General features: G+C 47.5%; 1 protein-coding gene across 22 annotated transcripts in view; it reads left to right on the top strand.

The window, feature by feature from the left end:
* Positions 1 to 13,887, top strand: part of ZNF532 (zinc finger protein 532) — a 116,930-nt gene that overhangs the window by 55,154 nt on the left and 47,889 nt on the right. For 20 of the 22 annotated variants that reach the window (XM_070050105.1, XM_070050106.1, XM_070050107.1 and 17 more), the window contains 2 exons: positions 6,256 to 6,437; positions 12,705 to 12,881. The exons of 1 other annotated variant lie outside the window; for it this stretch is intronic. In XM_070050105.1, coding sequence (XP_069906206.1) covers positions 6,256 to 6,437; positions 12,705 to 12,881 — 359 coding nt within the window. The remainder of the gene's footprint in view (positions 1 to 6,255; positions 6,438 to 12,704; positions 12,882 to 13,887) is intronic. One more of the 22 variants, XM_051851172.2, reaches the window with a different exon arrangement.

Below are 13,887 nucleotides of genomic sequence, written 5' to 3'. Positions count from 1 at the left end.
AGTGACAACTGCTTAGGCTGGAGTGAACCTGCCCTTCCTCCTTATCCCCCGTGCGGGAGGAGGCTGCTGAAGGAGAAGCTAGAGGGCCTGGGATGGGGGTGCATCATTTCCCTTCTAGAAGGCAGGGAGCCAAGCGTGCAGTCAAAATGGAGTTGTGGGCAGTGAGTCTGCCCGCTGTGGGGCCTTGCGTCCTGCCTGCTTGGTTAGTAATTCCTGCTGTGTCACTGAACAGAGGCCAGAGAAGCCCTCCCCCTCTCCCCAAAGTGTCACTGATAACTGTAATTGATAATCGATAGTTCATTGAATTAGAATGTCATGGCTTCACTTCATGTTAAAGCAGTGACTAAATTTAACAAGCACAGACTGGAGTGCCGACTGTGAACATCTTATTGTTAGAATCTGCTTCCTTCTTAAAGAATCTGCATCAGCCACAGAACCAGCGAGTGGTACAGGTCCTGAGATCAGCACTTGGATTTTACAGTTGAGAAAGCAAATGTCCAGTTAGTGGCAGAGCCAGGATGCAGGGCAGGGTTTCTCTCTTGCTGGTTCATTATTCTTTCTACCTCGTTATGCTGATTTCCTTGGAAAGAGGCTTGGAGTTTTATACCTGGAGGTACCTTAAGGCTCATATACGCATGTACTTGGGTGGTGGGTGGCTAAGATGCCAGTTTCCCACCTCGGAGTGCCCGGGTTCAGTACCTGGGCCTGGCTCCTGACTCCAGCTTCCTGCTAATGCAGACTGGGGAGGTAGCAGTGATGGCTCAAAGAGATGGGTCCGTCCCACCTATGTGGGAGGCCTGGATTGAATTCCTGGCTCCTTGGTTTGGCCTGGCCCAGTCTCTGCTGTTGGTGGCTTTTGGGGAGTGAACCAGCAGATGGGTACTGTCTCTCTGCTTCTCAAATAAATGAAAATTAAAAAACTTTACCAAAGTGGGTGGGAGTGGACCCTGGGATTACATCCAATGGGCTTCAGGAAAGCCAGTGAGGCAGCGTGTCTCTAGTGGTCCTTGTTTCTAGATTGCGGATCTGTCTTAGTTTCCGGGATTTCTGGGTGTTACTCGCACGCATGCCACGCGTGTAAGCTGCTGTGAACAGTGCGTGTCACTTGCTTCCCCAGGAGAAACTGCCCAAGCAGCTTCCTCTGGAAACCAGAACCCTCCCCTCCCCCTCCTTCCCCCAGAGGTTGTTATTAGCAGCAGACCTGGACATGGGAGTCTGGACTGCTCTCCCAGGTGCTGCGTTTTGATTTTGGTCAGACTGTTCCTGTTGGAGTTCTCGCTCAGTGTCACCGGCCCTCAGTTTACCTCTGTTTTCCAGCGATGATCATCTGAGTAGGCCCCATGTGTCGGTCCTGCAGCTGTCTGTAAGTTCACTCATTAACTGCCAAACCTTAGTGTGGATTTTGAGTGCAGCAGAATGATTTGAAGATAAAACTACTGCAACCAACTCGTTTGGGGAACTAAAGTTGCATACAAGGGGTCTTCAAAAAGAATTCATGGGAAATATATATTTATGGGGAAAAATGTGCACGTATTTCAAAATAGACTTTTTTTTTTGGTACCAGAATAACTCATCTTTGATTCCATTTTTTTCATGAACGTTGGGAAGCCCTGCTTTGTGTTGCTTCCATTTCAGTGGTATTTGCCTGCGTCCTCGCTGTGCAGCTGGGTGGGAACGAGAGCCGGGAGACAGACTGGGGTTGACTTTCTCGTTGCTTGTGTTTTTGGCAATTACCCTGGTGACAGGTTGTGCAGTTGTGGGAGTTGTTCACTTAGCTGACTGTGACCTCCACGGCGGTGCGGCTTTGGGTGTGTGTGCAAATGAAGCATAGGCACGCAGCGTATCCACTCAGGCTCCTCTGCCCTTTCTCCCCCTTCCTTCCTGGACTGAAATACGCAGGATTGTTGTCCCTACTCCTGAGACAGTCCCTCGCGCTGAGTCCTCTGACTCCATGGCTGGGCCATCGCACGCCCGCTCCCAGGGACGGCATCCGGCAGGCAGATCTCCCCTAGACAGGCCGTGGTTTCTTCCCAGCTGGCCTCTCCGCTGGGCTCTGGGTCTACTGGCAAGGCAGAGCTGCTTGAAACGGTAACCGTTCTCTGAGCAAGTGAGGCTGCTGCAGAGTAGAAATCAGCTGTGTATCTTCCTGTCAGCCTGAAACGTTTGTCCGATTCCAGATGACATCAGTAAAACGGCAGGAGACGCACAAAGCCACCTACGTGTGTTTTCTCAGGCTATGTCTGTCTTCTGGTGAGAGGCCTCAACTTGCATAGCTGAGTTAAGATTTAAGAACTACTTTACTTTCTTGTTAAAAATTAATTTTACATGGACATGTTTGTACGTATTTCTGGGGTGCAGTGCGGCACTTTGGCGAATGTGTCCTGGTGTGTTGCCGGAGCAGACAGTCAACTCGGGATGTTACAGTGATGAGCGTTGTCTCAGGCATTTCCTCCCTCTTGGTGATGAGAGCATTCCAAATCCTCTCCTCTTGCTGTTTTAACTTCATGGATTAGAAAGGGGGCAAGTGTTGTGGTGCCGTGAGTGAAGCTTCTGCCTGGGCCACCGCATGTCACGTTGTAGTGCCTGGGATTGTATCCCAGCTCTGCTTTCTGGTCCAGCTTCCTGCTAATGTGCTTGGGAGGTAGCAGATGGTGGCGCCGGTGCCTCCGTCTTTCCTACACACATGGGAGACCTGAATGGAGTTCCTGGCTCCTGGCTGTGGCTGGGACCCAGACCTGGCTGATGTGGGCACTTGGAGAATGAACCAACTGATGGAAGATCTCTCTCTCTGTCTGCATCTCTTTTTCTGTCGCTGTCTTTCAAATAAAATAATTAAAAAGAATAGTCGGGGCCGGCGCTGGCGCCGCGGCTCACTAGGCTAATCCTCCGCCTAGCGGCACCAGCACACCAGGTTCTAGTCCCGGTTGGGGCACCGGATTCTGTCCCGGTTGCCCCTCTTCCGGGCCAGCTCTCTGCTGTGGCCCGGGAGTGCAGTGGAGGATGGCCCAAGTGCTTGGGCCCTACACCCCATGGGAGACCAAGAGAAGCACCTGGCTCCTGGCTTCGGATCAGCGCCATGCGCCGGCCGTAGCGGCCATTGGAGGGTGAACCAATGGCAAAAAGGAAGACCTTTCTCTCTGTCTCTCTCTCACTGTGCACTCTGCCTGTCAAAAAAAAAAAAAAAAAAAAGAATAGTTGGATTCTTCTAGACCACAACGAAGTCTTTGTCTGCTCCTGTGCTCAAGTGCATCTCTAAATCCAGGAAAAAACGTGTCTATCATGAATTCAAAGCGTTTAAGAAAAGCGAGGGCCTGTGCGCCTTGGTGCGGTGGAAGCCACCACTGCTGGCCCAGGAAGAGGCAGGACAGGCTTCCTACCACAGGTGCAGTGAGGGAGGCTGGGGGTCCGCAGACTGCACGCATCCAGGAGGAGGATGTCTGCAACCGCAGTAGCCCGCTGTTTCTCACAGTGGCCTGGGAGCAGGTAAACAAAGGCAGAAATGTGGGCGTAGCCACAGTGTACGTTCGGGATGGGGCCATGCATGCACCTGTATGAGCTCAAGGTAAGGTCTCCATGTGCCCAGTGGCCATTCTCATGTTTCAGGAATGGCGGGACACTGTGGGGCTGTGATCCTGACCCCTCCCTGTTTGTCTAAAGTGGCTGGGGGTGGTGAGGTGCAGAGTCCTGTGGTGGGGGAGGGCCCTGTGGCGGAGGCAGGAAATTGCAATCAGCTAAGGAATGTGCTGTGACTTTCTGTGTATTACGACGGATAACCATTTGTTAATATATTTTGGTGGAAGAGACGTGAGAATGGTTTTCAGTTTTTAGGGAATGCTAGCACATTCCCTAAATATGAGATGGGGCATACTCACCTCTCATCCTGCCCTAGTGTGGTCATCCCTGGCACTTAGGTGTGTTTGCTCAAAGTTTTCCGCTGTGTGTTTTTGTTGTCTGTTCATTCTTTGTAACCCCCAGCCTGGCTCCTCCCACTGACCCTCCATCAGAGGCCTCAGAATTTGTCACAGCCTGGTTCAAGTCCTCGTTCTTCCACCTTCCAGCTGTGGGCCCTGAAAGCGAAATGTCTTGACTTTGCTAAACCTCATTTCTCACCTGTGAAATGGAACTATTATCTTCTTCTTAGGTTATTAGGAGAATTAAGTGAGATGATGTATTGAATGTATTTATGTTTAGAGTACCTAAGTCACCACTTGGCTCGTGGTGGAATAGGGCCATCTTTACTTTGTAATGCACTCATGTACAGTGTGTGTGTGCATGTGTATAGTATGTGTGCAGAAACACATCATATGTGTGTGTCTACATATAGTGTATGTTATACAGTATGTGTGCACACACATCATGTGTATATCTACATATAGTGTATATAGTATGTGTATATACACATCATTTATGTGTATAAATCTACATATAGTGTATATAGCATATGTGTATACACGTCATGCATGTGTCTACATATAGTGTTATATATGTAGTATGTATATATACACATCACATATATGTATATATCTACATATAGTGTGTATTTACGTAGTATGTGTATATATACACATTTATGTGTGTATATATAGTATATATAGCTATTGTGTATGCACATCATGTATGTGTGTATATATCGTATGTGTGTATATATGCATTGTGTATGTGTATAGCTACATATAGTGTATATATACAGAATGTGTATATACGCATCATGTATGTGTATATATATCTACCTATAATGTGTATATGTAGTATGTATGTATACACATCATATATATATATGTGTGTGTGTAGGTATACATAATACACACACATAAATAACGGCTTTTGACTTTTTTGCTATGAAAAATACTGATTTTATTCCCAGGTAACTGTAAGACACTTTTAAGATGCTTGTGCAGATTCAGACATTATAATTTGCTGCCTGGAATTAATGATGTGTGAAGGCAGATAGAGGACTTTAGTTCAGACAGACAAGTGATTACCCATGGTAATGTAGATTTGTGTAATCAACGAATCTTGTGATTGATTTTCCTTGCTGTGGCTTGTGTGAACCCTGGAAGTATGTGTTATTAGGGGAAGGATGCTATTTTTAAAGGACACCACATCAAAGCTGCCTGCAGTGTTCTAATTTTCTGATTATAATAAACATTTTTAGGGATTAAGTTTGGGTTTTAGTCTTTTCAGGAGAAAAATCAAGAAAAAATTGTCAAGTGAATTTCCTGTTTTTCTTAGTCTAAATCACTCAGAAATTTCAGCCATAATTTTTAAGCTTGATACAAAAACTAGAAATATTTTAAAAAGCTAACATTTGTAACTCTGTTGTCAGTATGAAAGATGTTTAAAATCCTAGCAAGAATCTGTATTTTGAGGCTTTCTTTAACTTTAAAATAGATTGTGTATTTGAGAAGAGAGTAGACACACAGCATGTATACTTGTTTTTGCGTGAATGTCTGCACTGTTCCAGCACATTTGTATCACAGTGCTGCTCCGTTTATTTGGGGTGGAAGTAATTAGCCCTCAGTTTATATTTACCTTTAAGGCTTTTTTATTTTGGATTTGGAAAGTTGCACCGTGTTTAGTGCCTGTATCTGAGGGGTTGAGAATTGCAGTTTGTTTTTTCCTGGGTGGTGAACTAGAGAGAGCCTTTTGTGAAGAAGGGTTCAGCCCAACTTAGTTTTATATGTAATCAGATTTTAAACTCTACAGAATTTCAGTTTAACTTTTTTTTAAATTGTAAATCATATTATGGGCAGTTCAATCACTGAAATTGCTGTGGCCATTTTTTTTTTTAATTCCTGTGTTTCGGGTTTTAAATAAGTGATGGGGAATTTGGAATTTTGATTATTTTGAAGAAAATTTGAGTTGTAGAAACTCCTGTTAAGACGCATACACCCATGAATACATTAAACTTGATGTGCTAACATAATTTGCAAGTACTCCTCTTGTAATTCCTCCTCTTTGCACTGAGCCGAAATGCGAAAGTAGCAGTATTGAAGCTCTGCTGAAAGTTGACTGTCTGTTAGGGTTCACAGGTTCACAGGAGCCTGGTGCACGGTAGAGTTTATGCTTACTTCATGGGAGAAAGTTTCATATTAAATGTGTGATGTTCAAGCTTGTTTTCTTGGGCTTATAATCAATTATAGTCGTGTAACTGGACTGAGAGATGTGTGGTCATTTTGAGGGTTAACCAAGGTGCTTTGCATATTAGAAAATCCTCAGCGGGACCAATGCTGTCTCCCCCTTTGGTTTGTCTAGAAGACTTGCACTGTCTGCCAGATGCTGCTTCCTAACCAGTGCAGCTACGCCTCTCACCAGAGAATCCATCAGCACAAATCTCCCTACACCTGCCCCGAGTGCGGGGCCATCTGCAGGTCGGTGCACTTCCAGACGCACGTCACCAAGAACTGCCTGCACTACACGCGGAGAGTTGGTTTTCGGTCAGTATCCTGTTCACTTACATGCCCTTCTGACTAGACAGTGTGTGGGGTGGTGTGCACACGGGTGCCACAGTGATGCCTCCATTAACAGATCCTCGGAGAAGCCGCCTCGCTGCGTCCAGGGTCCCTGGCCCCTCCCTGGAAGCGCGCTGTCACACTGTGGTTAGATGTCGCAGCCTTTTTGGCACATTTTTGTTCCCATGCTCCCTGCATTTACACACACACACACACACACACACACACATATACATATATAAAGTTCAGAGTTAGGGAGAGAGAGACCTTCCATCTGCTGGTTCATTCCCCACTTGACCACAGTGGCCAGCACTGGGCCAGGCCAAAGTCAGGAGCTTGGAGCTTCTTCTGAATCTCCCACATGGGTGGCAGAGGCCCAAACACTTGGGCCACTTCTGTTGCTTTCTCTCTTTCTCTCTCTCTCTGTCTTTCTCTCTCTCTTTCTTTTCGTTCTCCCTCCCTCTCTTTCTTTTAAGAGATTTATTTATTCCTTGAATGTTAGACTTACTAAATAGAGAGAGGGAAAGACAGAGAGAGAGAGAGAGAGACCTGCCATCCGTTGGTTCACTCCCTCAGTGGCTGCAATGATCAGGGTTAGGCCAGGTTGAAGCCAGGAGCCAGGAGCTTATCCCAGGTCTCCCACATGGGTGCAGGGGCCCAAGCACTTGGGCTGTCTTTGCTGCTTTTCCCAGACCATTAGCAGGGAGTTGGATGGGAAGTGGAGCAGCCGGGACACCAACCAGCACCCGTATGGGATGCCGGCATTGCATCGCCGCACAACGCCGGCCCCGCTCCCTGGATTCTGAACCCCTCCCGGAGCTCTGTGCGTTTGCCACATCTCTCAGCACTTGCCGTCCCCGAGGGCAAACAGGCCTGGTGCAGTGATTGTTACTTTCATGTGGCCCCCATCGAAGGATGCAGGTGTGTGCCATCTTGTGACCTGGCTCTTTCAAAGGGGACTTGCCCTGCCAACACTGCCCCTCCTCCCCCACCTGAGGCCGGGTTTCTCCCCGGGTTCCTCCACACATCTCCATGGCGCCGTTCGCTGCCTGCTGCGTCCCCCAGATGTGTCTTCTCAGCACCCAGCAGCCCTCATGCTGCTTTGGCTGCTGTTGGAGGACCCTCTTCCTGAGCTTTATTCTCCACTTTGTGATTTTCTGGAATTCAGGCCCGTGCCTTTTGAATCTTGACCTGGTGAAGAAGATTCTCCCCCAGAAAGCAGGTACACAGTGTCTGTTAATAGAGGTATCACTGTATTATGCATTTATCTTAGCATTGTGTATCACTTAGTAACTTTAATGTTAGACTCTTAATAGTGAATTCTTTTTTAAAAGCTGTGATACAGTTCTGATGCTTTATAAAAATGAAGTCCAGTTGGCCTGATTTAATGGTTGTATTTCCTTTAAATTTAGGTCATGGTGTCATTGATTCCTGGGTGTCTCTCCCAGTTTTCCAACACCAAAATGTCAGACTTGACTGCATTTTCTTCTTGTGCCTCCAGATCTGTAATGCACAAATGTTTTCTAGTTCGGGATCTAGCCTTATAGGAAAGCTTTGGTTTGGAAATCAGTAAACCAGAGTTTTTGTACCATTTCTGCCCGCAGTTAATTGTGCAGTCCTTCCTGCATTCTGTCTGTGCGTGGCACCCCGGCTGTGGACTGGCGCGTCGCCTGCCCCCAGTTCCCGGCGGCGCTCCGGGGAGAGCAGCGCCACAGGCTGCTGGCGGGAGGTGTGCCTCTCAGCGATGTCAGTTGCTCCTCAGGTGTTCAGTTGATTTTTCTCATGTAATGAAAGTAAACTTCCATTGAATTGAATGAAGGAAGGGAGACTTCTTTAATGTTAACAGTTCCTGGTATCTTTCCTAACTCAAGCCAGAAGCTGTGCACTCAGAGCAAAGCAAAACACCTCCCTACTCCCCTACTCCTTTTCCCCTGCCCCCCAAAAAGGAAACCCCATCCTTGGTTGGCTTTTCTTTTGTTTCATCCATAGAGTTGCTAGAATTTCATGCTTTGAACTGTAGATCTCAGTTTTTTTTTTTTTTTAAACTAAGTTTTGTGGTAAGTACAGATTTTCCCCCTGGACTTAGGGTTATGTGGTTGTTAAGAAGCTTAGTTCATGTTTACTTGTTTTGAAGATAACAAAAACATTTTACCTTAATTTTTCCCCTGCTGTTTCCAATAATGTCTGGTCTTCTGGTCTTTAGTCTGGTCTTTGCCTGGGGCTTGGCCTTGGCCTTGCCGTGTTTGTCTCTCCCTCTCAATTCCGTGTTTCCGTAGCTGGAGGAGTCTGTGGTGTGGCTGCCCTACCTGTCTTGTTTCTTCTTGTGCAAGGTTTCTAGTCCCTGTCCTCCTGCTCTCTCTGCCTCTCCCCTTGTTCCTGATTAATGGGTAAAATGGAAACACTGATAAAAATCAAATATTTTTCTGAGTTTTCCTGCCTCTTGATATATCTACATCAAGAAAGGGGAATTTTTGGAGCCACTGCTGTGGCATAGCAGATAAAGCTGCTGCCTGCAGTGCCAGCATCCCATATGGGTGCTGGTTCGAGACCTGGCTGCTCCACTTCCAGTCCAGCTCTCTGCTATGGCCTGGGAAAGCAGTAGAAGATGGACCAAGTCTGTGGGCCTCTGTTCCCACTTGGGAGACCCGGAAGTGGCTCCTGGCTTCGGATTGGCGCATCTCCGGCCATTATGACCAACTGGGGAGTGAACCAGCAGATGGAAGGACCCCCCCTCCCCCCGCCTCTGCCTCTCTCTAACTCTTTCAAATAAATAAACACTTTTTTTTTTTTTAAAAAAAAGAGGAATTAGTATAGGATTGAATGATGCAAACATTTTCCAAAAAAATATTCTGACAATAAAGAAACAAACATGACTGGGTTGCAGAGCACAAAGGACCTGAGGGTTATTAGGTGTTCTTTCCAGGCTGGCTCTCTGGGGGCGGTGAGACACTGTCTGCGCCCCCAACTCTGCCTTCTCCAGGGCTGTCTCGTGTGACCCTCCTCTGTCCCCTGCAGGCAAGCGTGTTGTGGCTGTCTCTCTCCCACATTCTTTGAGTCTGTTCTCGGGACCCTGTGTCGTGGCACGGTGGGTTATCCCTGTCACCCACAAGGGGGACCCTGATGGAGTTCCTGGCGGCTGGCTTTGCCCTGGCTCAGACCTGGCAGTTTGGGGTGGTGAACCAGAGGGTGAAGATCTCTTTCACTCCCTGTCACTCTGCCTTTCAAATAAAGGAATAGGAAAGTCTTTTTACAAACAAGGAGTCAGTTCTTCCCTCACATTAAGTAGGGTTCCCCACCACCCCTGTGTTGCTGGGCCGTAGCCATTTAAATGCCATCTTTAGGTTAGATGCCGCAGCTTCATTTTTACATTGCTGTCACTGCTGGTTTCTCCAGGGAATGGGTGTTTTTCTCCTTCCCTGCTACTCTCACAGAAAACTTGGAGGTACGGGGGTCCCAGTGCCACTTCTGTCGAGGGCTGTCCTGCTGGTAGGGTCTCTGTCGAGGGGTGGGAGGGCATCACACAGCCTCTCTTCCTCCTCTTATGAAGCCGCTAACAGTTCTGGGCACCCACTTTTGTGACTCCCAGGGGCTCCGCCTACAGACACTCTCAGCACAGGAATTTGGGTGTTAAGATTCAACATGGGCCAGCACCGCGGCTCAATAGGCTAATCCTCTGCCTGCGGCACTGGCACCCTAGGTTCTAGTCCCGGTCGGGGCCCTGGATTCTGTCCCGGTTGCTCCTCTTCCAGTCCAGCTCTCTGCTGTGGCCCGGGAGTGCAGTGGAGGATGGCCCAAGTGCTTGGGCCCTGCACCCACATGTGAGACCAGGAGAAGCACCTGGCTCTTGGCTTCGGATCAGTGTGGTGCACCGGCCGCAGCGGCCATTGGGGGGTGAACCAACGGAAAAGGAAGACCTTTCTCTCTGTCTCTGTCCCTCACTGTCCACTCTGCCTGTCAAAAAAAAAAAAAAAAAATTCAACATGAGTTTCATAGGGGACACATACCCAGACCATAGTACTTGGTCATATACTTGCTTATTTATTTGAATGGCAGAATGACAGAGAAAGGAAGAGAGAGAGACACACACAGGGGAGAGAGAGACCTTCTGTCTGCTGATTCACTCTCTAGAATGGCCCAAATGACTGAGCCTAGGCTGGACTGAAGCCAGGAGCCCAGAACTCCGTCTGGGTCTCCCACATAGGTGGCAGAGGTTCAAACACATGGGCCATCTGTGCTGCTGTCTCCGGCGCATTAGCAGGGAGCTGGATTGGAAGCAGAGTAGCTAGACTTGAACTGGGGGTCCAGTATGAGAGGCAGCCACCTAACCCACTGTGCTACAATGCCAGCCCTGTCTTTTGCCCTTTGAGGGGGATGAAGCTTTCTGCTCTTTTTCAAAGATTTATTTTTTCAAAAGGTAAAGTTATATATGTATATATACAGAGAGATCTTGGGTCTCTTGGTTCACTCCCCAGATGGCCACAGTCGCTGGGGGCTGTGCCACTCCAAAGCCCATCTGGGTCTCCCGTGTGGGTGCCTTTCCAGGCGCATTAGCAGGGAACTGGATCAGAAGCGGAGCACTCATGCGATGCCGACATTTGGTATTGCAGGCGATGGCAGCCTAACTCTGTACTGTGCTTTGATGCCAGGGCAGGAGGGCCTTCTTGGTGGGATGACACATGTTTGTGGCTCCTGGTGATCTGTGCGCCCTGTTTCATTCGTGACCCTCCCACTCTCATCTTACATGGCCTTCTGCTTTCCTTGGGAAGCACTGAAGTGGTCTGTTCCAACTATTCTCATTTTCAGATGAGTAAGTGGCCCCACGAGGAGCTTTAACCTATTGAAGACAACACAGCGCATTAACCCCAACTGGGTTCAGAGTGCATGAGTGGCTGGGTTGCCTGGAATAGCAGTTCGGTCAGATAGGGTTAGAGGTGTTTTTGCTTCTAGCCTCCTAATGGTACTTAATGGTACTTGATGTTTTTAGTATACAGGAGGGTGCTTTGAAAAGAATTAAAGCAACTTTTATTTTCCCCCATCATATGCATTTTTATGAACTTTCTAAAGACTCCCCTCTTGTGCATGGATTTCAGAATTTTTTTTTGCATCAATAACAAACTTACCTTTAATTTCATTTCACTTGATCTGGAGCTGCCTGGGGAGAGTTGAAAATGTTTGTATGTTAATTATTAGCCCACGTGTGAAACAGTTTACACATGGCACACAGTTTGCCGCCTGCCAGTCCTGGATGGCTTTGCAAGCATCTCTGTGATTCCAGAGAGGGCGGTTGTGAGAATTCAAGTGTCATTTATTGAAGAAGCCCCTGGGCTCTGCCTTCTGCTGGCAGGTGCTGTCTTCCCCCAGGCAGCTCTGCACGTGTCCAGGAAACGTGTGTTCCGTTATAACAGAGCACACCCCCGGGGCCCCCGAGAGTCTCCCCAGAGACCATCCTTAAGTAGTTTTAGGGTGTGGAGAAGGGAGATGCAGTCATCAGATGGAAGCGTTGCAAGTGTTGCCAAGGGCTCCTGTGGGAGAAAGATGTGATAAGGGGAGGGAGACATCTTAGTTTTAAAGTGTGTTTTGGTAGGGTTCGATCTGAGCCAGGAATGAGCTAATTCTCAATCAGAAATTCAGAAAGTAAGGAAGCTAGCTAGAGAAACATTTTTTTCCCTAGAGAAGCTGATTTTTCACAAGTTTATAGTTACTTTAATTAAGCAATTGCAAGCTACTTAAGTTTGTTTTCCAGGAGACAAAAAACTTGGGTGCTGACCAACACCCTAGCAGCCGGCCCCAGGTTCATTGCTGTGTCAGTGTGCTTGGGGGACAGCGGTCCTGGCTTGGGAGCCAGTGCTCCTTTACTCCTCTCTGTCTGCCTTTGTTGAGCGCTTAAAACTTAGTGAAGATCTGTCTCTCCAGTGCCAGTGCCATTTGGGGTTGAAGATGGACGGGAACTTCCGGCTCTGGTTTTAGAATGCAGCGCACGGAAGTCTTAGTGCTCAGAGCCCTGGGCCTTGCTGTGTTTCCTGCTCCTGCTGTGACCCCCTTAAGTTGCTCCCAGAATAGACCATTTGAGTTGTATTGTTACTCATCATGATCTCTGCATGTATGAAAATCACGTGATTTGTTATGAATAGAAACAAAATATGAACATGCTTCCAAGGGGCCTTTAGAAGCCTGAAAGGGCCATGAGAATAAGTTCAGTGACACGCGTTGAGTGGTCTTGTGCTAACGACTGTGTGTTTATTCTCCTAACAGATGTGTGCATTGCAATGTTGTGTACTCGGATGTGGCTGCACTGAAGTCTCACATTCAAGGCTCTCACTGTGAAGTCTTCTACAAGTGTCCTATATGTCCAATGGCGTTTAAGTCTGCCCCAAGTACACACTCCCACGCTTACACACAGCACCCTGGCATCAAGATAGGAGAGCCAAAGTAAGTCCCGCCAACTCTGCGTTCTCACTCTACGGCTTTGGCAGTGGCATAGAGGAGGTAGTGGGTCTGTTGAATAAAATGTAAGATGTGAGAAACCATGCAAGTCTGCCTACGTCAGTGCTCTCTCAGGTATGGCTTGGAGCTTACCAGACCTTTCTGTTCTTCCCAGGTAAAGTCCCTGTCCACATATGTCACCTGTTACTTATGCTTTTGTCATCAGTGAATATTTACCTGTTCTGTTCCTTTGTTTTTTTTTTTTTTTTTTTTTTTTTTTTAAAGAAGATTTATTTATTTGAAAGGCAGAGTGACAGAGAGAGAGAGAAAGAGAGAGACACCTGCTGGTTCACTCCCCAAAGGGCCACAATAGCAGGGGCTGGGCCAGACTAAAACCAGGAGCCAAGAACTCCTGTCCAAGTTTCCCACTGTGAGTGGCAGGGGCCCATCATCTGCTGCCTTCCTAAGTGCATTGTAGGAAGCTGGATTGGAAATGGAGTAGCTAGGACTCAAACTGCTGTTCTGAAATGGGATGCCTGATTTGTAAGTGGTGGCCTAACTGGTTTAACCCACTGAACCACAGTGCCAGTCTCTGTTTTGTTCTTTTTCTTGAGAACAAAACAAAGATAACCTGTCATCTTTAAATTTTCTAGTTTCTTTTTTTGCCTTAAGATTTATTTTATTTATTTGAAAGGCAAAGTTAACAGAGAGAGACAGAGAGATATCTCTTCCATCCTCTGGCTTACTCCTCAAATGGCTGCAACGGCTAGGGCTGTGCCATATTGAAGCCAGGAGCTTCTTCTGGGTCTCCCATGTGGATGCAGGAGCCCAAGCACTTGGGTCTTCCTCTGCTGCTTTCCCAGGCCATTAGCAGGAAGCTGGATCAGAAGTGGAGCAGCTGGGACTTGAACCGGTACCCATATGGGTTGCTGGTGTCCTAGACATTGACCTTACCTACTGTCACAATGCTGGCCCTCATAGTTTCTTTCTTGTAGGATATACTTTTCCCCTT

This window comes from Oryctolagus cuniculus, chromosome 10 (assembly GCF_964237555.1).
Source record: "Oryctolagus cuniculus chromosome 10, mOryCun1.1, whole genome shotgun sequence".
Taxonomy (NCBI): domain Eukaryota; kingdom Metazoa; phylum Chordata; class Mammalia; order Lagomorpha; family Leporidae; genus Oryctolagus; species Oryctolagus cuniculus.
Note: the sequence above shows the minus strand (reverse complement) of the source record. Positions and strands in the feature narration are given on the sequence as shown.